The sequence below is a fragment of the Mytilus edulis genome, chromosome 2, assembly GCF_963676685.1.
Source record: "Mytilus edulis chromosome 2, xbMytEdul2.2, whole genome shotgun sequence".
Classification (NCBI taxonomy): domain Eukaryota; kingdom Metazoa; phylum Mollusca; class Bivalvia; order Mytilida; family Mytilidae; genus Mytilus; species Mytilus edulis.
The window spans coordinates 75,909,076-75,933,386 of NC_092345.1; the positions used below are offsets into that span (position 1 = coordinate 75,909,076).

General features: G+C 30.8%; 1 protein-coding gene across 3 annotated transcripts in view; it reads right to left on the reverse strand.

Annotated features, from left to right (window-relative positions):
• Positions 1-24,311, reverse strand: part of LOC139512974 (eEF1A lysine and N-terminal methyltransferase-like) — a 25,086-nt gene continuing 775 nt past the window's right edge. Inside the window, exons 2-14 of one of the 3 annotated variants that reach the window (XM_071301004.1) lie at positions 20,955-21,133; positions 20,325-20,553; positions 17,939-18,147; positions 17,318-17,435; positions 16,218-16,336; positions 15,744-15,878; positions 14,497-14,683; positions 14,041-14,218; positions 5,180-5,302; positions 2,583-2,659; positions 1,718-1,853; positions 869-997; positions 1-336 (exon numbers count right to left, since the gene is read on the reverse strand). In XM_071301004.1, coding sequence (XP_071157105.1) covers positions 20-336; positions 869-997; positions 1,718-1,853; positions 2,583-2,659; positions 5,180-5,302; positions 14,041-14,218; positions 14,497-14,683; positions 15,744-15,878; positions 16,218-16,336; positions 17,318-17,435; positions 17,939-18,147; positions 20,325-20,553; positions 20,955-21,046 — 2,049 coding nt within the window. In that variant the 5' untranslated portion in view covers positions 21,047-21,133 and the 3' untranslated portion in view covers positions 1-19. Of the gene's footprint in view, positions 351-868; positions 998-1,717; positions 1,854-2,582; positions 2,660-5,179; positions 5,303-14,040; positions 14,219-14,496; positions 14,684-15,743; positions 15,879-16,217; positions 16,337-17,317; positions 17,436-17,938; positions 18,148-20,324; positions 20,554-20,954; positions 21,134-24,311 lie in introns of all 3 variants that reach the window. The other 2 variants (XM_071301005.1, XM_071301006.1) reach the window with 2 other exon arrangements.

The following is a 24,311-nucleotide window of genomic DNA, read 5'->3' on the forward strand; positions in this document are numbered from 1 at the left end:
TATTCGAAAATATTTATTCTTATCTGTCTACAATAATCATATTTTTGAACTGATCTGAAAGATCTATATCAGTTCCTTTTACACAAGAATTCAAATATTTTGATGTTTCAGGACTTAGTAAAGTTTGTGGATTCTTCATAGCACAATTATGACATGTGTCGTTAGTCAAACCTATTTCACTGTTAGTCTGTTCCATACTATTTTGTGCATAAACTATTTGATTGACTTCTTCCTCGATATCTTTTACTACAACCTGATGAAATATTCCTGTAAGACACTTAATCACAGTCTTTTTCATATCTTCATCCCGGCAAACTAGATTTAAAATCAAAACTCCTGAAAAATAAATACTGTAAAATTCAGAAGAACATTGAATTCAACAAAACTGGTAATAAATGTGTTTTTAAGAACTGTGTAGCCTCACTGGCATCAACTAGTAAAATCATCTATGTATCAAGATTTAAAAAATAAACATTTGTCCTTTTTAAGTATTGCCAGCTGTGATCAGGTTTAAAAGATTTTAAATTAGTTTCAAATTAATTTATTTAATCTCTGACAACAAGTCATTTACAGTTCTAATCCCTTGGATTTTATTATTTAACCATTAAGTCACTTATTCCCATAGTATAAAACAAAGCTAAATCACTAAATTTTCAAAGCACACATTTCAGGATGTTTTATGACAAGGAAGTTCTGGGAAAGGGGTGAGCATCAGGTGATGATGTAAGTTCTCGTAACTTGTTTTTTTTTGGACCATGTTGTTACAAAAACAAATACTTAAGGTGTAACAAACATTTTACAATTTGCATATCTGCCTTCTTAAGAATTTATAATCTGACTTACGGTAACAATGTGATTCTATACATACCATTATTGTCAAGTAGTTTCTTTATGTTGAGTAGGAATTCCTCTTCTACAAATGCCTGTGGTGGACAGCTCATACCAACAGAAGAATCCTTACTGTCAACATCCAACATTATCACATCACGTTTCAAACCTGAAGTTAATAAAGTCAAAACAATTGTCAGAAAAGTCACACCTTCATACCTGAATGGCCAATTTCTATTTTTTTATTTGGTAAATCCCCAAAAAATCAACCAAATAAAAAAAGTAAACTGGAGGCTATAAAGCTCATAAAAGCCTGTGTTGCTCACTTGGATCTAAGTACATCTTTAACATTGGTCACTCTAGATCTCCATCATTGTAAATTATTATAGAACTCACTAGAAATGACGAGAATTTCTTTTTTGTTGATCTTCTATTTCTGGACTTTTTTCTGCTTTACTATTATTAAACTCTTGTCTACTTATGCAATTAACATACTCTTATTACTGCCTCATGGAGTTATACCAAACAACTCTTTCTCATCATAACATTGTCATCTTATAATCTGTAGTTGGAAGATTTATAACTTTAACCAATTTATAAATAAAAGTACAAAGAACATGTGCTGTTGATTAAATATGACATAACATTGTTTTAGTAAAATTCATGTAACACCTTGCAACATGTTTTTGTTTGTTTATTAAATGATTTGAACCCTGACAACTATCAGATTTATTTGCTGAGAAGATGTACTTCTTCTTTTCACTTATTTAAACTGTTTGTCAATTTCATACAGAAATTTTTGAATTTTCATGGGTGTTCAGTATTTTTTTTGTTTGTGATTGAGAAGATTGAGTATTCATATCAAATTTTGTTTAATTTTTTTTTTTACCATTTTCTACTTCCTTCTTGACCAATTCTATTCCATCACTAACATGTACTGTAAGGAGTTCATCCTGAACAAAACCAAACCAATCTGTTGCTATCTTAACCATAGCCTCATCTATATCAACAACACTCAGATTTATCTGAAATAGAAAAACAAAGGATGAAATACTCAAAAGGCCAGATTGCAATACATTTGGCTTGTAACTTAAAAGGCCATTGTAATAACACTGTGAGTATTTGGTTCATGGAGTATATGTTTGATTACTAGTAACTGCTGATTTCATAATGCTCAATAAAATTATCCTAAGGACATCAAATATAACAATCAATGGTGTCCATTTTTAGACAAAACTGAATGAGAACTAAATTGACAAATAATATATCAAAATGTATACCCAATGAGAAGTTAAAGAATTGTCAAATAGAAATTAACTGCCCAACAGATTTGACGATTGCTTGCATAGTACAAATCATCATAACAAAGTTATCCTTGGCGTTGGAGTTTTGTTGCTATATAAAAAAATCCTTTTTGAAATCACAATTAAAAAATCACTATTTAAAAAGCATGTATAGTATGAATTCATATGACATACAAAAACATATAATATGACCATACAGAATATCAAACTATTCTTTGATAATAAAGCTGAGTAAATATGTAGCAAAACTTGAAAAGTAAAGAAGAGACAAACAGACAGACATGTTTGGATGCATTACACCACCTGCTTTGTGAGTTAGAGGTATCATAAAAGACCTGCAATGGACAGACATATCATAACTTTCTCATTTCAACTACATTGTAAAGATCAAGAGATGAAAACCATTCATTGAGTGAAATAGAATATGCATAAAGGTGTAATATAACCAACCTGTTTAAAATGTTGATGTAAGAATGTAGCCAGACCTCCTCCTCCAAGACCTATCAATAAAGCACTTAGTTTTCCATCTGATAAAAGAAAAAAAACATAAATGTCCTTGCATCGATGATGTTTTTTTTTTATATAATTGAACATAAGGATAATGCAAGCAATAAGTTGTACAATCAACAAATTACAGAAACTGCAAAGTTTAAATTCTGCAAAATATCTTCCCATACCACAATTATATGAAAGTATCCAAAAATGAACACAAGGTCATTTTAAATACTAAATACTTCATTTTACTTTAGGAGGTTTACAGAAGAAACATTACAGTAGAAACTACTGTAAGCAATTGATAACTACTGTAAAAGCAGAAATTTTTGGGGGATTCAAATTCGTTTATTTCATGAATAAGAATTATCCACAAAATTAAAACCCAAACGAAAATTTAACTGTAGTTTAACTGAGAGTATTGGAATTCATAATACAGAAATATTTACATTATCTAATCAGACAAAGTCATATTAACATTATATAAATTATGAACATAAATGTATACAAATAAAATAATTATTAATATTTATTTATTATTATTTACAATATTTATATAGCGCATTATCTAATTAAAAATTACTCTAAGCGCTTAACATAAAACAATCAATGCAGTTAAAAAAAAACAACCAAAAAGGTGTTAAACATTAAAACAATCAATGCACAGAAAAGTTAAAAAAAATTAATTATCATAGTTAAAAGACATATTATACTACAACGAAAAGAACAAAGTTAAAAAGTCAAGTCAGTATAAAAAAGTTACATGTAATCACTAAAAGCGAGTCTAAAATAATGGGTTTTCAAATTTTTCTTAAAAAGTTCGATTGAGTGTTCATGTCTTAGATGGTTAGGAAGATTGTTCCAGAGGCTCGTAGTAGCTTTGTCGAAGCGTCTTTCTCCATAGATTTTGGTGCGTACACGAGGTTGTATCAGCTGCATGGCATTTTCCGATCTAAGAGATCTTGATGGTTGGTAGGCGCTAATGAGTTCCTCAAGATAGACGGGCGCTAGGCCATGCAGGATTTTGAAAGTATACAAAATAAGTTTATATTGTATTCGGTACTGCACCGGGATCCAATGAAGAGACACAAGAACTGGTGTTATATGGTTATGTTTCTTTGTACGTTTAACGAGCCTGGCTGCCGTATTCTGTACTCGCTGTAACTTATTGACTAAGCTGGCATTTACTCCATAAAGCAGAGCGTTTCCGTAGTCTAGACGTGACGTGACGAGCGAGCAGACTAAAGTTTTACAGGCATCCTCAGTGATATATTGCCGAATTCGACCAATATTCCTTATTTGGAAGAAGCACGACTTTGTGATGCCATTGACCTGCTTTTCCATGCTTAATGTTCTATCACGGATATAATGGAGGTTTATTGAGACTAAAACAAAATTATTTAAACATAATCTTTTGTTTGTACAGTACTGTCAATCAAAGTCATTGAACAGTCTAATGCCAGCAAGCCGAAATCCATTTATTACACAATCATTGTGGTTGGATAAAACATCAAAGGCATGTAAAAGTCAGTTAGCGTGTGCAAGTTTGATTGCACTAATCCAAAGATCGCCGGTTACCTTTTCAACAAGTATACCATTTTCCAGCGGAGTTGACACATGATCAGAATACCAATTGATAAAGTCCACAAAATTTAATTTTCTTATTGCTCACTATCACTATTAAATGCATTATTAATTTTTCCAAACAGTGAAAGTATGATTAGTTTTATTGAGTAGTGTCAGTTATAAAATAACCTTTACATTTCTCATAATAAAAATAACGAAAATGAATCTCCACGAACTTTCTTTTTGGGATAAAAAACCATGAAATTTTAACCCCACGAAAGTTCATGTTAATACAGTACCGGTAATTGTAATGTCCTTCCCTTCAACAATATCAACCTGCTCTGTAATTTCTGTATCACAGCTTTGAAACTTGATCAGCACAATGTGTGAGGAGACATTACCAAGCTTTAAGCTGTCAAGCTTTATATAATAAGAGTTGGGGAATATATCAGAAAAAGCACAATAAATAAATAATAAGGTTTTCCATGTATAGATACAGTAAAATATCAGCTGCTCAGTACAATGTCAAGCTGTTTTGCTTGTTTGCTATGCTCACTTGCCAAGACAAATTAACATTGTGGCTTGCAGCTGATATCTTAGGACATCAATGTGTAGAAATTCTGATAACTATACCTATCCTTTAAAATACCAGGAAGGTCTGACATGTTGTTGTTACAAATATTAAAATGCATTGCACATACATGCATAAGGATTTAATAATACTAATAAATTATGTAATGAATTGTATAAAGTAAAATGTGACTTATTGGTCCCTTGGGCTGGGTGTATTTTGTATTTCAGATTACATTTTGTACAAATATATATATTTCACATGAAACTATAATAAACAATTTACTTACCTACTAACTTACTTATTTCATGAAACTTTTTTTTACAATTACAACATAACTTTGTCAGAATAGCATATCCATGTGGCGTTTATTTAAGATAATTAAGTAATTATTATAACTTTTAACTGATTAACTTACCTTTCATCTGATGAATATCTGGGATGAAACCAAGACCAGCTATCATAGATATATGATGTTGACAAGCCAAATAATCAGGATCTATAGTTAGCTTCCCTGCTTTTTTCCCTTTTTTCTTTCCAACTACCAAAAAGAAAATATTTTTATCAAAATGATTCATCCAAAATGTCACTGGTGTTTTTATAGTTTATAAAATTTATAAAACATAGCTTTAATAAACAACTATGCCAAGAACCCAAGATTCAACTGTCCACAACTCAGTGAGAGTGGACATTGCATGTAGATTTTATAAACATATTTTTGAATGAATAAAAACCATTAGGAAGTTAGAATTCCTGCAGTGTTAACAAATGTTGTAATGATTTGATCAAGAATTCCAGAGTTATTAAAAACATGCAGAGTCAACATGTCTTAAGGAGTTGTTGAATACTAAGCTTATGTTTTTGATTAGATAAGATGTTGGGTTTACTGTCTTATTAGTGGATAACATCACATTTCAATTTACTCATAATCTGAAGAAATATAAACCTTACCACTATTTACTTGTATTAAAATAAGAAATCCACCATTGACTTTATTTTGAAAATAACAAAAAAATGTTGTTTGAAATGGGTATAACCTATAAGTATGTCAATAAGAAACCAGATTTAAGTTTGGCCTCTGAGGATAGATGGCCCGGATGAGGTAACTACGAGGCAACGCTAAAATCTGCTCTGTTAGAAAAGAACATTCTTACGTGAAAAACACTTCTTTGAAATCAGAAAACCAGGTCAGTTATTTAACTATTTATAGTATATCGTTGTGTTTACGCTACAAGTTTCAGATTGTGCTAAAACGAACGTAATATTGAAAATACATGAACAACGATTTTCTACTCTTCTATGAAGCCATTGTTTAATTGTTGTACCGTGGTAACGTCTTACCGACGTAGGAATAACTTTTGAAAATTTAGATTTCCTCTCTATTGAATATTCAATATTTTAAACTTGAGTGAAAATAAGAATAACTACTAAAATGTCAGAAGTGCCTGATCTAACCATTGAACTGTTTGAGCTGTTAACAAAAATAGATAACCGATTAACCGTGATCAAAGCCCGACCTGATAGAATAGAAAACATCGAAACAGCGCTAGGTCAGTTAACTAGGAAAGTCGATACAATGAAAAGTGACATTATCGAATTAAAAACGAAAACCACTGATCTGGAGAAAAATGCCGATTTTATAAGTAACAAATATGAAGAATTACGTGGTGAAAATTCTGCTCAAGATAACAAAATTAGACAGTTGCAGAAAGATGTATTGGATATACGAGATGCTGAAAATAATACAACAGAATTAAAAGAGAAAATACTAGATCTACAATGCAGGTCTATGAGGAACAATATGGTATTTACAGGTCTGGAAGAGTCTGCAGAAGAAAACACCAAACAAGTGCTGCATAAATTTATTAGGGAAGAACTCAGTATAAGAAAAGAAATTCAACTTGGAACCGTTCATCGATTTGGACAAAAAGATAACAATGGCAGGCACAGACCTATTGTGGCGAGCTTTATTTTTTACGAAGATCTACAAACCATATTATATTCCGGACCAAAACTAAAAAATAAACCAAACTTTGGCATAAATACTCAGTTCCCAAGAGAGATCGAAGAGAGAAGAAAAAAATTGTACCCCGTGATGAAAGAGGCAAAGAAAAAAGGAAAAAGAGCATACATGATAAAAGATAAGCTGTTTATCGAAGGAAATCTTTTTAAACCGGAAATTAAGAAACAATCACCTGGTGAACAAAAAACCCAACAGTCGACTTCCCTCTCAGAAACACCACCAACAGATAACAGGAAATCACAAAAACGAGCAAGACATGGGTCAGAAGCAGAATCATAGGGGCACGAAGAAGGAGTAGCTGATGAAAATGAAAAAAGATGTAATTGTGTGTCTATAAACAATAGTTTTTGTAAATTAAATATTCTTAGTTTAAATGTCTGTGGCATAAAGAAACGACTACAATATCCTGAATTTATAGAATTAATCAATCGTTATGATATAATATGTCTCCAGGAAAGTAAAACTGACAATTGTGATGAAATTTCCGTACCTGGCTATATCAGTAAAATGAAAAACAGACACGATATGACATTTAGAAAATCTGGTGGACTTATGGTTCTTTATAAAGAAAAATTATGCGATCATATAAAATTCCTATCGAGTGATAGTAATTTTGTTATATGGTTTGAAATCTCATCGTCATATACTAAACTTGATGCTGAAATAGTCATTGGGTCTGTTTATATACCACCGGAAAACACAAAATATAGTTCACCCGACGCCTTTCGCGAAATCGAAACTGATATTCTAAAATTTTCAACTAAATGCAAATATATGTGCTTAAATGGCGATTTCAACAGTAGAACATCGACTGATGCTGATTTTATCCCAACTGATGGAAATGATATTTCTGACATTCTGAATTTACCGGAAATCGCAGAAAACGACACCTATAAATTCGAAATCTACAACATACCAATAGCAAGAAATAATAAAGATAAAACAAAAAATAATTATGGGAAACTATTACTTGATTTATGCAAATTTACAAATATGTATATTATAAACGGCCGCATAGGAGAAAATATGGCGGGGGAACGGACGAGCAAAAATGCTGCAGTTGTTGATTATTTCATAGGGTCGCTAGATTTTATTAACATTATCTCAAATTCGAAAGTTTTAGATTTTAGTTGTTTATATTCCGATATCCACAGCCCTATAGATATAGATGTCGACATAAATAAATGTACATGTGAATATGGATCTGTGCCGATTAATTCGATAAGCGGAGAGAAAATAAAGAAATGGGATATAAACAAGAAAGAAGATTTTATTTTAAATTTAGACAGAGAAAAGATTTCTGAATTAGAAAACTATCTTGAAGAAACCAAATCTTTTCCTGCTGATTCGAACATTATTAACAAAGCTGTAGAAAATATTACGAATATATTTGTTACTTCTGCAAAGAAAACATTCGGAACATTAAAAAACAAGTCAAAGAACGAAAATACCCCTCAGAGTACAAGATAAAAAACCATGGTTTAACATAGATTGTAGAATTGCTAGGAAAAATGCGAGAAAATACAGAAGAAAATATAAATTAAACAAATCCATTGTAAACCAGGAATATAAAAAACGCAGTGAAAGACAATACAAAAATACCATGAACAGAAATATAAAAAAGTATAGGAAAAATGTGCGGAATGATAGGAAAAATATGAAAACCACGAACTCAAAAGAGTACTGGAAAATTCTAAATGGGGGCTCTAGGAAGAAACAACCAAATATTTCAATTGAAAAACTTTATCATTTCTTCAAATATTTAAATCAAGGAAATATAGAAGAAGAACAAGAGCTAAACCACGAAGAGATTGAAAGAAATATCGAAAATAATTTATTAAATGAAATGATTACGCCCGATGAAATAATAAAAAATATAAAAAACTTGAAAAATAACAAGGCAAGCGGTGATGACCTGATTATAAACGAATTCTTCAAAGCTACGTGTGCTTCAACAGAAATCATTAATATCTTTGTAAAATTATTCAATCTTATATTTGATACAGGAATCATACCAGACAGTTGGTTATCTGGAAATATACACCCTTTATTTAAAAATAAAGGAAATCAACAAGATCCGCAAAATTATAGACCTATCACTATTCTTAGCTGTTTTGGAAAACTTTTTACGTCCATCCTAAATGAATGATTAACGAAATATTTCGAGAACTTTTCAATAATACATAACAATCAAAGTGGCTTTAGGAAAAAATATTCAACAACAGATAACATATTTATATTACAAAGTCTCTTCGACCTAGCTAGATCGCAAAAGAAAAAGTTATTTTGTGTTTTTATTGATTTTGCCAAAGCGTTCGACACAGTTTGGAGAAACGGCCTATGGTTTAAGATGGCATTGAATCACATTGATGGAAAAATGCATACAGTAATACATAGTATGTACAACAATATAAAATCAAGAGTTATATACAATAATCAAAAATCTGATTTTTCCCATGTAACACGGGAGTTAGACAAGGGGAAAATCTTTCCCCTCTATTATTCTCTTTATATATCAATGACCTCACTGATTTTTTGCTATCACATAATGTGAAAGGTTTGTCATCAATATCGAACTCCCTTGAAACTAGCCTCAATATCTATTTAAAGCTGTTCATTTTATTATATGCCGATGATTCTGTTCTAATGTCAGAAACAAAGGAAGACCTTCAAATGCAATTAAATTGCTTCAGTGAATATTGTGATACTTGGAAACTTAAAGTAAATACATCTAAGACTAAAGTTTTAATTTTCTCTAAAGGAAGACAGCCTAATAATATTAATTTCATTGATGAAGAAAATGAAATTGAAATAGTGAAAGAATTTAACTACCTTGGACTATTGTTAACAAGATCCGGATCCTTCAATAAAGCAAAGAAAAGACTATCAGAAAAAGCAACAAAAGCTATGTACAACGTTATTAAAAAAGGGAGGCAGTGTAATTTATCAATTGAATGCCAATTAAAGTTATTTGACAAACTGGTGAAACCAATTCTTCTATACGGATGTGAAGTATGGGGATTTGGAAAAAATGACATTATTGAACAAGTTCATCTCAAATTTTTAAAGCATTTACTACACCTCAAGAGATCTACCCCAAGCATGATTGTGTACGGTGAAACTGGACGTTACCCATTGGAAATAAGCATTAAATGCCGAATGATAACATATTGGTGCAGGCTGCTTATAGATGAAAACAAGTTATCATCAATATTATACAAATTTGTATATTCCCGATATCACACAAACAATGATGATATTTTATGGATAAAGAACATTAAAAATATATTGGACAATGCCGGATTTTCAAACTTATTTTATGTGCAAAATACAGACCTCACCAAATGGTTACCAAAAAGTATCAAACTTAGATTAATTGACCAGTTTAAACAAATTTGGAACTCAGCTATTCAGAACACATCAAAATGCATTACATATAGGCTCTTTAAAGGGAAACTTCGCAAAAAAATCAAAAGTTGATATTATGTCCATTCTGTATAAAAATGCTCAAATTCATAGATATTAAAGTTTTATTCTGCTAGATAAGAGATCACCATCGATTTTAAATTTAGAGTACCAAGTCTCTGCGTTCGGCCATTTTGTCACCTTCTCCGATTTGAAACCACGATATGTCTAACGACCAAAACTACAGTTACCCGATGTAGTCGTAATTGGGTGTCGATATCTTGTCAATTGTAGGGTTGTTTTATCCGACTTGATACGGAAAAATTTTCTTATTTTTTTTTAAATAACCATGATCTGTTATTTTTAGACTGATAATATTGGAATTAGTTAAAAAGTCAAATTTCAAATCATAAATAAGTGTTCCGTGAAACTTGAATTGTTTTCGAAAATCTAATTAGTTCATAATTCTTTTATGTAATAAACTTTATTCAAATAAATTAGGATCTTCGCTCCACTGATCACCCGCATGGCTAAAGGTATTACTTCCAAAGGTATTGTAAGGGTTGTGAGGTGACACGTCCAGGTATTCAAGCGATTTCCTGTCGAGCTTGCAAATTCATGCATCGTTTCACTTCTTAGGGTATTGATCAGTGTACACGGCCGATAACTTATAACTTTCCATTTTGAACTATTAGGTGTATAATATACTTCCCTATCTTGCGTGTCCGAAAGTGATATAATATACTAGTCATTACTAAACTCATACGCTTGTTTATGAATAACATTTCTGGTGTAAAGAAAATTATTTATAAAAATAATACCAAAAAAAAAAAAAAAACAGATTTGATGAAATAAAAATCTATATACATATTTTTTCCAAGGGTAAATTTGGTAAAATGTAATTTATACTCGTTGTCAATGGTGAAGGACAAATCGGAACATACCAGAAATATTGATTTAAAAAAATGTACGCACTTGTCGACCATTCGAATATACGCCTGGATAATAAGTTACGGGAACTATAGCGCAAATTAAAATATATACATGTATACATTGAACATAAGAAAGAAACATACATTTTGTGTAAATTGGGGTAAAAGTTTTGTAAATAGACTAGTCCGGTTATGCCAACAGTATGTAATCATCGAATGTCGATAGACTAATTGTATGTATACCAAAAGAAGAAGAAGAGGAGATTTAAATACAGGTCGATATATAACTTTCTTTGGCTCATCGAAGTTATGGACATTTATATATCAATTAGATAGTTCTCGAATAAAGGGAAAAAATCGTCATCATCACAATTGTCCCGACATGCATGTAATATATACGCAACTGGACGTACACTAATAATCCCTAAGGGATGTGAATATTTTCCAGGAAAACTATTGAGTATCAAAGTTTCAAATCAATTTCGGGATTTATTTTCTCTCTTGATATTCAATGACAGCAATTTAAAGAATAAACTGCTTGTCCGCTTTAGTGGTATTCTTGCCAGTTGAAACAGACTTATAATTACATTAAAAAATAGGGAAATATGACATTAAATTCGTTCTGGTTTTTTTTATACATCGTTGGTGAAATAGCTAAAGTATTATATATAGTTACGGTGTGAGACGAAGACTATTTTAATAAGGACATTCCCGATTATGTATAAATTTTGTTGATGTTTTTCACACTTGAAAAGCATATTTGTGCGTAATTTTTCGATTCCATTCCAAAAAGATCCTTTAATTTCCTGTCAATTTTTTAAAACATCTTTTTTTCAAATATCTGAAGTATTCATGCGTTGTGAGATTTAAAATATTTTGATGAGAACATTAATTCCTAAATAGGTAATTAAAGATCACTTTGGATGGACTAAATTATATAATTGCAATTGTTAATGATCTGTTTGAAATATTTAAGGCTGCCGATCCTAATTTAGAATAGTACAATTTTTAGTTCATACACTCGTGTTTAGAAGGCTATTTTTATTTATAAATTTATACTTCAATTAAAATAATTCAGTATTTTATCGTTACTAAAGTAATCAAAAGTCATAATTCATTAAAAAGTGATCTTATGCAAAATATAAAAATATACAACAGCTACCCAGTTATTGTGCGACCTTATTATTCCTGTTAATTAATTTTAATTATTTTTTTTATATTTCTGTGTCTGAAACTTTGACTGACTCCCGTTTACCATTCATACGAAATGTTGTTCACACCTGAAATGCCAGTGAACCGTGACGCCTAGATTTCACTGAATGAGGATCAAAAGATTAGAATTGCATAATGCTAATCTTTTAATTACCTTGAGTTTATAAACTACGCATTCAACATTCTTTAGGTGTCACAAAACAATACACATTTTATTTCCACCGTACAAGCAAGTGAAAATATTTGCTGGAATGAAGCAAAAAGGTCAGAATACAAACATGTATTTTTAATACACTATCGATCATGTCAGTTTCATATGTTTGTTTAAAGTAATTGTAGAAAAAAAATCATAAAAATGTTCTATTGTATGATTTACTTTTATTATTAAAATTCGTTTTAAAATATCCACACGATCTAATTTTAAAAGTTGTATGGCTATCACTTATTTTTCGTTGGTTAATAGCTACACCAAAAGTCGTCGATGCGCTTTAAATCGCGTTATTAGATGGTTAACGAACAAGACTTAAATGAGATTAATTACACTCCCGGCATGCAAAAAGACTTAAACTACGTCACATAAGTCAGGAAGTTTCAAGAAATAAAATTAATAATTCCCTATTTTCTTCTTTATAAGATTTCATATTAAAATAAAACTTGGTGAATATGTTTTTTATGGTATTATGAACATAATAAGACGAAAAGTGAAAAATCGTGAATTGTCCCTTTAAGGAACATTTTGAATTTGAAAATTATTTCAACATCATAAATGACCGAGATATATATACACTTTGTAAATTCCGAACATCGAATCATTCACTGCCAATAGAAAAGGGGAGATGGTATAACATTGAAAGAAGTGATAGAAAATGTTCAATATGTACAAAAAGAGATATCGGAGACGAATACCACTATATTTTTGTTTGCCCGGCTTTACAAGATGAAAGAAGAAGATTTATTCCAAATGGATTAATACCAAGACATAACATTTTTACATTCAACAAACTGTTTAATTCAAAAAAACCAAAGACACTGAGAAACCTCTGCAATTTTATAAGATGTATTAATAGTAAGCTCACTCCTTCTTAACAACCATAATTTATTTAACATACTTATAGAAAGTATTTCTTTATACAATTTTAGCTTTTACATTTGACTATACAAGTCTATATATATATTCTTTTATATGTTATCTCATCCGAAATTTTGAATTTTATGCATTTTTAATGCATTTTTTATTTTTATGTATACTATTATTTTTTTTTAACTTCTCTGTAACCTTTGTACTTGCATGGTTTTATGAGAATAAACTATCTATCTACAATGTTAGGATATCAAATAGAAACCTGATTTAAGTTTGGCCTCTGACTGTACAAAGTTAGGATATCAAATAGAAACCTAATTTAAGCTTGGCCTCTGACTGTACAATGTTAGGATATCAAATAGAAACCTGATTTAAGCTTGGCCTCTAACTGTACAATGTTGGGATATTAATTAGAAACCTGATTTAAGCTTGGCCTCTGACTGTACAATGTTAGGATATCAAATAGAAACCTGATTTAAGCTTGGCCTCTAACTGTACAATGTTGGGATATTAATTAGAAACCTGATTTAAGTTTGGCCTCTGACTGTACAATGTTAGGATATAAATTAGAAACCTGACTTAAGTTTGGTCTCTGACTGTACAATGTTAGGATATCAAATAGAAACCTGATTTAAGCTTGGCCTCTGACTGTACAATGTTGGGATTAGAGGAGAACACCAGTCTTCTGTACACTTCCCTATCCACCTCCACATCTTCAATAACATACTCTCCACTCATATCACTGTGGCCTTTACACTTAATATGTCTCTTACCAATATCCTGTCCAAGGGACAAGAATGGTACCTAAAGTTTAAAATGAATTATAGTCAATTTATCCTTGCTTACACTAGAACAATTGGCCTTTTTGCCGAATATTGCATTCATTAAATAAAAATAAAAACTTAGAGTAATTCAGATAACCTTTCTACTAGTATTATACAAATACTGAATATCACAAAAAAGTATCCAACAAATGCAGGTTTTTTTTGGTAAAAGAAAGACAACTCTTATGTTTATAGCATCTCACCACTGATTTAAAAATGCATTATATGGTTTAAAATAAATATATTTCAATATTCTACCTGTACTCCTCTCTTGAAGTTTGGGGGTGTCAACTCCATAACTTTGTCAGAAAGTTCAGTTTTTATACTATCCAAATCTGTGTATGTATGATCCCGATGTAAACATACAACAATCAGTCTTTCAAACCCAGCAGAATCAGAGAGCTGCATCCTACCAGCTTCTGTTGCAAACAACCAATCAGTTTCTCTACAAAACACAAATAATTTAACATAAAGGTTGGATACAACTGCAGAGGTCTAACACTGAACAGTTGGGGCAAAAATGGACACATTATTCACACTTGATACAGGTCTGAATTTGGATTGTTATTAAATATTTGACACATAGCAGGTTTCTGAGACAGAAACACTGTATTCATAGAACTTAGAATTGGTTACTGTAAATTCAGAAATTATTGCAGGTTTTTATTATTAGGAAAAATGCGACAGAGTTGAAAACGCAATAATTTAAACTCGCATTTTGAAATATTGTATATGAATTCAACAGGATTTTTCTAAAAATCGTAAAAAATAAAATCGCAATAATAAATGCAAGCAATAATTTCTGAATTAAAAGTATATGATATGAATTTATATTCAATTTTTTTTTGCTTTTGTGCAATACACTATGCTGTTGCAAATTGCCCCCCTTTCCTTCTAAAAAAACCCACCATAAACACAATTTCTTTTTTACCCATGCCCCCTTTCAATTCTTGTCCCACCTCCCCTTTTTCCAAAAATAAATTCTCTCCCTCAAGATATGATCATAATCTCAATTCAAATTTCCAATGGAGTTTGCAACCATAATAACCCATTTAAATACATCATACATCAAAGTTAGATGTTAGGGATGTTTCAGTGAGACAGCAGCTCCAATGTCAAACATAACCAAAACACATCTTGTATAGCACATCCATTTTATTTTTTAAAAGGATTTCAGATGAAATTTTACATGTTGAGAATGAAAATATGTGTTTGAAAAATTAGTTGTCATTTTTTTTTTTTTAGAGATTCTGTTACATTGAGTGGAGAATGTATGAATTGTAACACCAGGACTGAGAATTAGAAAAATATGCATATATCATTTTGGAACAAGGCTATATATTTACCTCCCTTGTGGCACAATGAAAATGACAAACTTCTGTTTAAGATTCTGTGTACGGTCAACTATATGTAAAGTGTAATTACCTCCCTTGTGGCACAATAAAAATGGCAAACTTCTGTTTTGAAATTCTGTGTACTGTCAACTATATGTAAAGTGTAATTACCTCCCTTGTGGCACAATGAAAATGGCAAACTTCTGTTTGAGATTCTGTGTACTGTCAACTATATGTAAAGTGTATCTAGGTGAGGTGGATATATCACTGTACAGACACAGAGACACATGCTCTTTACTCATATTTCTGAAATAAATATACCAACAATTAATAATTCAACAATTTCAACTTAAAAAATAAACATATTTTAAAGTTTAAGGGTTAATAGAAAGATGCTTCGACACAATTAAATATTTTTGTGTAAACTCTGATCCTTAAAATGAGTTTTTTATTCTATATTTCACTTTTCTGATATTTTTTCACTTTGAACTAGCCACATGACAATAATTCTATGAACATTCAGTCATCAGGTTATTTACATTTTCAGTTCATTTTCTATGGATAAAATGCAAAATAAAGGCAACAGTTTTTCCTATTTCTTGCATTAAACAACAGTTAAAACAATGTAGTTTTCTCTACTCAAACCTTTTACTAATCTGCTGTCTAATTAATGCATAATACTGCATCTCTTTGAGTACACCCTTCACTTTATCAACATCATCAAATCTCTCTACTTTATCTTCTACAGTTGATACTTCAAGGATCTATAAATAGAAAATTATCTCAAGAATTTGAATTGGTCCTGTTTAACTGTAATAAAAATTTGTTTGAGACTTAACTGCTGAAATATATGTGTAAATACAGGAGAATATATGTCTATGATCCATGAATCCCCCCCCTCCAAGGTCAATATCTTTTTTTTTGTGCCTTTTTGACTTGTGTATTTAAATTGATGCGCGTAAGAATTTTGCAAAACTATATATATATATAATAGTCTCGCTGGCAATCATACATCCCCTCCTTGTGTTCATATTGCAACTAAAGATATAAAGAACTCATGAATATAATACAGGTGAACTGTTAACTATAAATGTGGAAATATATTTTTACTTGTTCCAAGTCGACCTATTCAACTACTGAACAATAGTCAATAGATAAACTAACCTGCCAAATCTTTGAATACTGAAAATTCAGAAATTATTGCATGCATTTATTATTGCAATTTTGTCATTTCAGACTAAAATGCATTCTCAATTTTTGCGATATTGAGATTATAACCCTGTCGCATTTTCGCAATAATAAAAACATCACATAATTTCTAAATTGGCAGTACACAAATTAGATGTGGTATGATTACCAATGACACAAAGATAAAATGAAGAGGAAATAAGTAATTGCATCAATTTGCATGACACCATACATCCTTCAACAATTAGAAAACCTCATACTTGTATAGTCAGCTATAAAGGTCCAGATATTAAAAATGTGAAACAACAAAAAGTAGAAAACTATCGGTTTAATTCACAACAAAAAAGACAGACATTAACCACAGACAACTACTAAACTACAGGCTTCTGACTCTGCACAAGCACATGCAGAATGTGGCGATGTTTTAAAAAAATATATTTCCCAGTGCTCAACCCTCCCCTAACCTGGGAAAGTGGTGTAATAGCACAACATAAGAACAAACTGGAAAATCAGGTGCAATATACATACACTGAACAATGTTCAATAGATAAACCAACCTGTTTCATGTTTGGTAACTTTTTGAACTTTGTCAGCACTACTGCAAACACTGGCATGTGAAAATCTTTGTTTTCTGAACTATCTGTACTGATAAGATGGATTCTAATTGGCCAACCACTGAAAACATGATTTTTTTTGTATAATGTTAGTTCAGATAAATCATGGCACAAACTTTGTTGGTCGATATAAGATGTTACTTCTCTATGTTAACTGTCCTATTTGCTTGAAAAGAAAATAATGTGAAGACAAATTCTTAAGAATTTTCCATATAAAATGGAGAGCAATGAATATTCAATTTTAAATATTGTTTGGTTAAATGAAAAATTGCTTTCATTATTGCCTAAGTTTTTCCTAAACAAGCTCTTAGAAGAAAAAGCACAAAATTCTGAACACATCTACTGACTTTTCTATGTAAGAAAATATTTGTATCATGTGTATTACTGGATAGATGAGGGGGATGAACAATGGTTAATTATAAAATCATGTGGGTGATAATATCACAGTTTTTTAGGTATTCTTTGCACACACAAGTTACATTTGTCATTTCACAAATCAATAAAATATGAAAGAGATGACTCCATGTTTTTTGTCTATTTGTATAAAACGGATGGATTACTTACAGTTCAGGGAAATAAGAGAAAACTTTTTTCAGTATCTGATCTTGTAGCAGTGTAATTATGATGTATCTTCCACCTTGTTTAAGGACTCGTCCTATTTCTTTAAACATGGCATCAATATCTGCAACAACGGATTCTGTTTCATCAACCATTAAGGCATCAAGAGTACCCTTATCAAACACGACACCAAATTCACCATCTTCAAAATCCATCTGCAAAAATATTGTTCCAGTTATACCATGCATGTTAATGAATTTACATAAAACTCATTTTAATTTTTTTTATTGGTCTTTTTAGACAAGACAAGACAAGACAATTTATTACAACTTAGGCACACGTATGGTGCTACAAGAGGATAACAATTATACATTAAAAATTACATACATACTTATACATTTACAAGAAAGTCACACAATAGATTAATAATTGATATCATACAATAAAACTGAAAGATATTTGGTTGATTTGTTTGCAAAATTCTTAATTGCAACGTGGTTAGAAATTATTGTAACATGAAATGAATTATGAAAATATTTTTTCAATATGTCTTAGAAACATGCACACTTTTGTTAGCACTGGCACGTTACAGTGTGATAATAGACCAATAAATTTCAATTGGGAAGGATTTTTTATGTAATATGTAGGTATATACCTTTCTCTTAAAGACATTATTTGTTTATTGGAACATACAAAAAAATAATGATATTCGTCACCAATGGTATTTGAATCGCAGTGACAGCATATACGATTTTCTCTAGGTGTATTTTTCCACCGACCAACTTCTATAGGGATTTTGATGTTTGAACATCTAAATTTACTGTAGATGTATCGATCTGCCACTTTAAGATTGAGTAAATATGGCTCTAAACAAAACATTGTTTTGTATGAAGCATAAAAAACACCTCTAGATGAGTTTGTCATATCAGCAGATAGGCTCTGTCCGAATTAGTCAACCAATCTCTGTTTTATTTCTTTTTTAATATCCGAACTTTTTATATCACCCTGTGCATTCCAGATAAAAGAAAATCCTGTATCATCTAAAATTTGTTTCAAGGAAGATAACCATTTAAATGAGTATTGGCCTGAGTTATGTAAGTTATACATTAACTGATACAAGATCCCAGATAATTTGTTACTACTGCTTTGCACTAGCCTTGACCAAAATCATAGTAATTTAGTTTTGATATTAATTTCTTGATGTGCATATATCACATTTCATTTAATGTCACAGTTCTTTTTGATATTTATAAAAGAATCACTTTGACAATGTGACATTGTTCATTTATTCTTATTAACTTGCTTTGTTGTAACCATAATTAATTAAAAATGTGCTATTTAAATTTAATACATACCCATTATCATTAACATTACTTGTTTGTATTAGAGAGCTTACATCTTGTAAATGTTCATGATCATCTATTTATTCATTTATTTTGGACTGCTATATTAGTAATTTGATCATGTTACATGTCAGGTATGTCTAGATAAAAACATCACAATTTTGTTGGCATTTTTATACATGTTTTTCATCATAAGCTTCTGTATATTTCATGACCTACTCACGATGGTTCCTTTAAAAGTTGGAAACTTTGAAAACATTTACATATACATGTATAATGGGTTATTTTAGCAATAAATGTATGTATGGTGTCATATCTTTGGCCGTATGGTAAGGTGAGACTTTAAAAAAGTGCCTTACAAGCGATGCCCTCGTGAAATATGAATTTTTTAGGATAAAAAATCTTCATATCTCCCTCAGGCACTGGAAATAAATGTATAATATTAAACTTTATCTTCTTGTTCTAATTACACGTTACTTTATCTACTTGTTCATATTCAATGTTATCTATTTGTTAGTATTCAACATTATCTACGTGTTATTATTCCACTGTTTATACATATTGATTGTTTAATCAATATTTGATTGGTTGAGACTATTCCACGTGTCATTAAACAAATCTTCATATTTCATTCTGAGGATCATATTCCCCTCTGAAATGTCAGGATTACATTGTGCAACGTTACACGCGGTTAATTTACATAACGTTTTGAACTTCTAATTCTCCTTAAAATAGCAATAGCAAAAATCATTATCAGGTTCAAATGTATTGCAGACGATAAAAGACTAATAATTATTTTTTTTTATAGTTTCACTTATAAAATCAAGCAGATAAGAAGAAAAAATGTATGCAACATCTATTAAATGTATTGATAGTAAACAAAGCATAGGCAGTGGAATAAAACATTCATTTCCCTTTGCATCAGGAGATATGAAGATTTGTCCTCCCTCGAAAAATCATATTTACCTCGGGATATATTCATATTCAACTTTACTTTATCTTCTTGTTCATATTCAAATGTATCTCCTTGTTCATATTTTATTACAAACCTGTTTCACATCTTTTTTAAGAAATTTCATATCAGGTCTTTTACTTTGGTTTTTGTCTATCATCTGACGAATAACTATATCACTTATATCAATGTTAACAATGCTATGGTAACCAACATCATACAAATTTTCACTGATGACAGAATTTCCACAGCCAACAACCAGTAATTTATCTTTCGGCTTTATATATTTGTGTAGAACTCCACACAATTCAGGATATTCTCCATACCTGTTAATATCAATCATATGTTTTAAATAACACAGATTCCTCTAAAACCTCTTAAATTCAAATGCATAGTGGTTTGACTTAAATGAAGACCTAGTACATGTAGTATGCATTCATTATACTTGTGTAGGTTTAGATCTAAAAAGTACGGGAATCTACTTCTTTGTAAGTAAAATCTTAATAGATGATAAGTGAGTGAGTGGGGACAAATTAATTCCTTGCAAAATGAGATGTGCCAATGGTAATACTTTTCATATCAAAAACTCATTATTTATCTCAATTATCAACTTTACAAAGAGTATAAGTAAACATGGTAAATGAGTATTATGTTTTCATGCATATCTTCAGTTTAAGTACTTTTCTTCTCTAAAAAAAGAAAAAGAAGCAGTAATAAATTAACTTACCATTCAAAAGCTTTTGTTCCTCTTTTTTTGAAGAAGTTGTCCCAGTACTCTGGAGAATGAAATTCTGTGTGGCTTTGAGGCAGAAGATTCATCTCATCGGATTGATAAAGTGGATCTTCCTTTCTTCTGTCACTATAATACTGATGGCATGAATACCAATATGAAAGATTGAAGATTCACTGAAATAATCAAATGGTACAATTCATGGCTGAAGGGGATGTGTACAAAACAAAAAAATGAAACCAGGGGTCCCAGTAGAGGTTGGCAATGTAAAGAGGCTTAAATTGTTTTAAAAAATATAATCTTTTCTAGTATTAGATTTTCTTTTAGATAGTTTTTCAGCCCTGCAAAATTTACTTGATTTTCACACATTTTTATAGTTTGTTTTTATGTTGTGCTGTTACACCACTGTAACAGGTAAGGGGAGAGTTGAGCGTTCACATGCATAATCCCGTTTACCGGTATTTCTTTATGATGCAGTCAGACTGTCCCATGTCAGGAGCCTGTAGGTCAGTGGTTGTTGTTGGTTTATGTCAGTCATCTTTGTTCATAATTGTTTATTATACATAAGGTCAATAGTTTTGTAATTGTAATCGACATTACATATTATTCAAGAAGGGGCATTTCGTAGCCATCTATTTTGTAAGGATTTTCTCATTAATTATTAAGGCCATATGGTCATGATGGTTGCCTATATTTGCTTACAGCTTTGACACATGTTACCAAGGGATCATTTTCTTACAGAGTCTGTTCACCCTCCTTATCAATTAAAAGTCATTCTAGATCTTTACTGTTAAACAAATGATGTTTGGTAATTATTAATACATGTTATCAATCATGTATTTATGACTATGTGTATATTTGGAAAGAAATACTGTTATCTATACTTTGTTTAGAACTGATGTATTCAAGCGCGGATCCAGAGGGGGGGTTCTGGGGGTTGGAACCCCCCTTTTTTTTTACCGATCAATGCATTTGAATGGGAGCATATAGCTGGAACCCCCCTTTACTCTGGGATGGGAAACCCCCCTTTTTATTACCCGTACAGAAATTGCTAACAAAAGCACATAAGTTTCACATGTGAAGCACATGAGATGCAAATAAGAATTGTATGCAAATCAGGTTGATCATATGTGCAGTTTGGTAGTTCATATGTGCCCACAAAAATCTAACATAATGCTCACATGTGCAATTCAAACCTCAGGTGAGCTTTTATCATCCATGTTAGTTTTATGTTAGTTTTGTACTTTGAAAAGTTTTTCCATTCTTCTAACCATTCAAAACTAACCTACATCATTGCTCATATGAGCTTTTTCAAAATGACATGCCCAGTCATGTACTTCCTGTAAATTCAAATTCATGAAAAGCATGCAATAAATGAAGGTAGATGGATATGGAAAATGTTAAGTCCTATATTGTGCTATTTGAAGAAAGGCATTGTTGAAATCTGATAAAACCAGTGTGGCTGTGGTTAATTATTTTTGTAAGTTATCATTTCTATTTCATTATTTTCATTTTTGTGTCAGATTTTGAAATATATTACAATTTTAAGTCCTTTATGGGAATATATATACAGGTTGCTTCAAAATAAGTACTACATGTATAAAGATTTTTCCTTTTAAACTTTTTGAAATACAGTACTTATTAATCAAAGATATTCATTGTGTACTAAACTTGCAAGTCCCTCTATTAGTTTTATAATGTAATGTTATGTTTTTAGTCATGATCATGATTATTGTTTAAATAAATAAAAAAAAAAAATCATATGAAAATCATAATTAACTGACAATAATTAAAGAATAACTCTTTTTACATGATGTATCAGTTATTTTATTTTCAACTGAATTATTTAAGATTTTCATTTAAATTTGAAAAATATTCATTTTTTAAAGCAGCCATTTTGTTTTGGTCAACTATAATATTCACGTGTGCAACATGTTAGCAACTGCTCATATGAGCAATCTAATAAAATGCACATGTGAAACAAAAGCTCATATGAGCAGTTGCACGTGAGGTTTTTAACATGCAAATTAGGTTAGTTTCATATGTGCAATTTTTTTGCTCACAAAATGCTCACCTAATTTGCATGTTAAAAAACTCGTGTGCAATCATGTTAGTTTCTAACGTGAGCATCTTATGTGCAACTTATGTGCAACATGTTAGCACTTTTTGGTAAGGGAATGGCTGGATCCGCCCCTGTGTATTTGTATGTTTTTTTAATATTTGTGGGTCTCTAGTCTTTTTTGTGGTGATTATCTTGTACATGTGTATGTGTCTGTTGGTTATTTGTTTCATACATAAGTACTATCATGAAATAGAATTTCCTTTATAAAATAAGTTCCAAGATTTCCAAATGGAAAAAAAAATATTAAGCAGTAAAATAATTTTCATTGGAACAAATATTACAGTATTTTTCCTACAGGAATAATGATGACATGATATTTGTTCAAACAGCTGAATAGAAATATATGTATATTATATAGTATTGTTTAAATTATAACAAAGTTCACCATGAAGTTTCCAGTTGAACTTTTGATAGGCAAAACAAATATGGGTTTACTGTGATGCATGTAATTATACTAATAATTAACGGATATGCTCAACAGAAACTTTTGATAAACAAATATACAATATGTGAAATAGTCTTCATTTAGAGTTAAAGCCGAATAAAGGAACTAGCTTAAACCATGCAGTAGCTAGCAGTCTAAATAGTGACAATACTCTTAGCTTACATGTAACTCGTAGCTATCCTATTGGTTTTTGAACTCTACATTTACACACTTACATGACTTAACATGCTTAAAGAGCAGTTCACTGAAGTATAGATTTTATACATCTGACATGGCAAAAAAAAAATGGACTAGAAGTGAAACTGGGAGACAACTACATGAACTAGTTCCTACTGTGAGTAAGACCCATTCACTTGATTATGAGAATCCATAGGGAGAATCATGTCGAAATTTATAACAGGCAAAGTGAAAGTATACAATAGAGTGAATAGACATAATAAATACTGTCATCAGATAGGCCAATCCCTTACACCATATAGGAATGTGGTGAAGAGGAAGACACAGAACACTTCCTATACTTCGGACTACTGAATTTTAATGTGCCTATTGTTATGCGTTTACTTTTTTGCATTGGCTAGAGGTATAGGGGAGGGTCGAAATCTCATAAACATGTTTTATCCCGCCACATTTTTGCGCCTGTCCCAAGTCAGGAGCCTCTGGCCTTTGTTAGTTTGTATTATTTTTAATTTTAGTTTCTTGTCTACAATTTGGAGTTTAGTATGGCATTCATTATCACTGAACTAGTATATATATTTGTTTAGGGGCCAGCTGAAGGACGCCTCCGGGT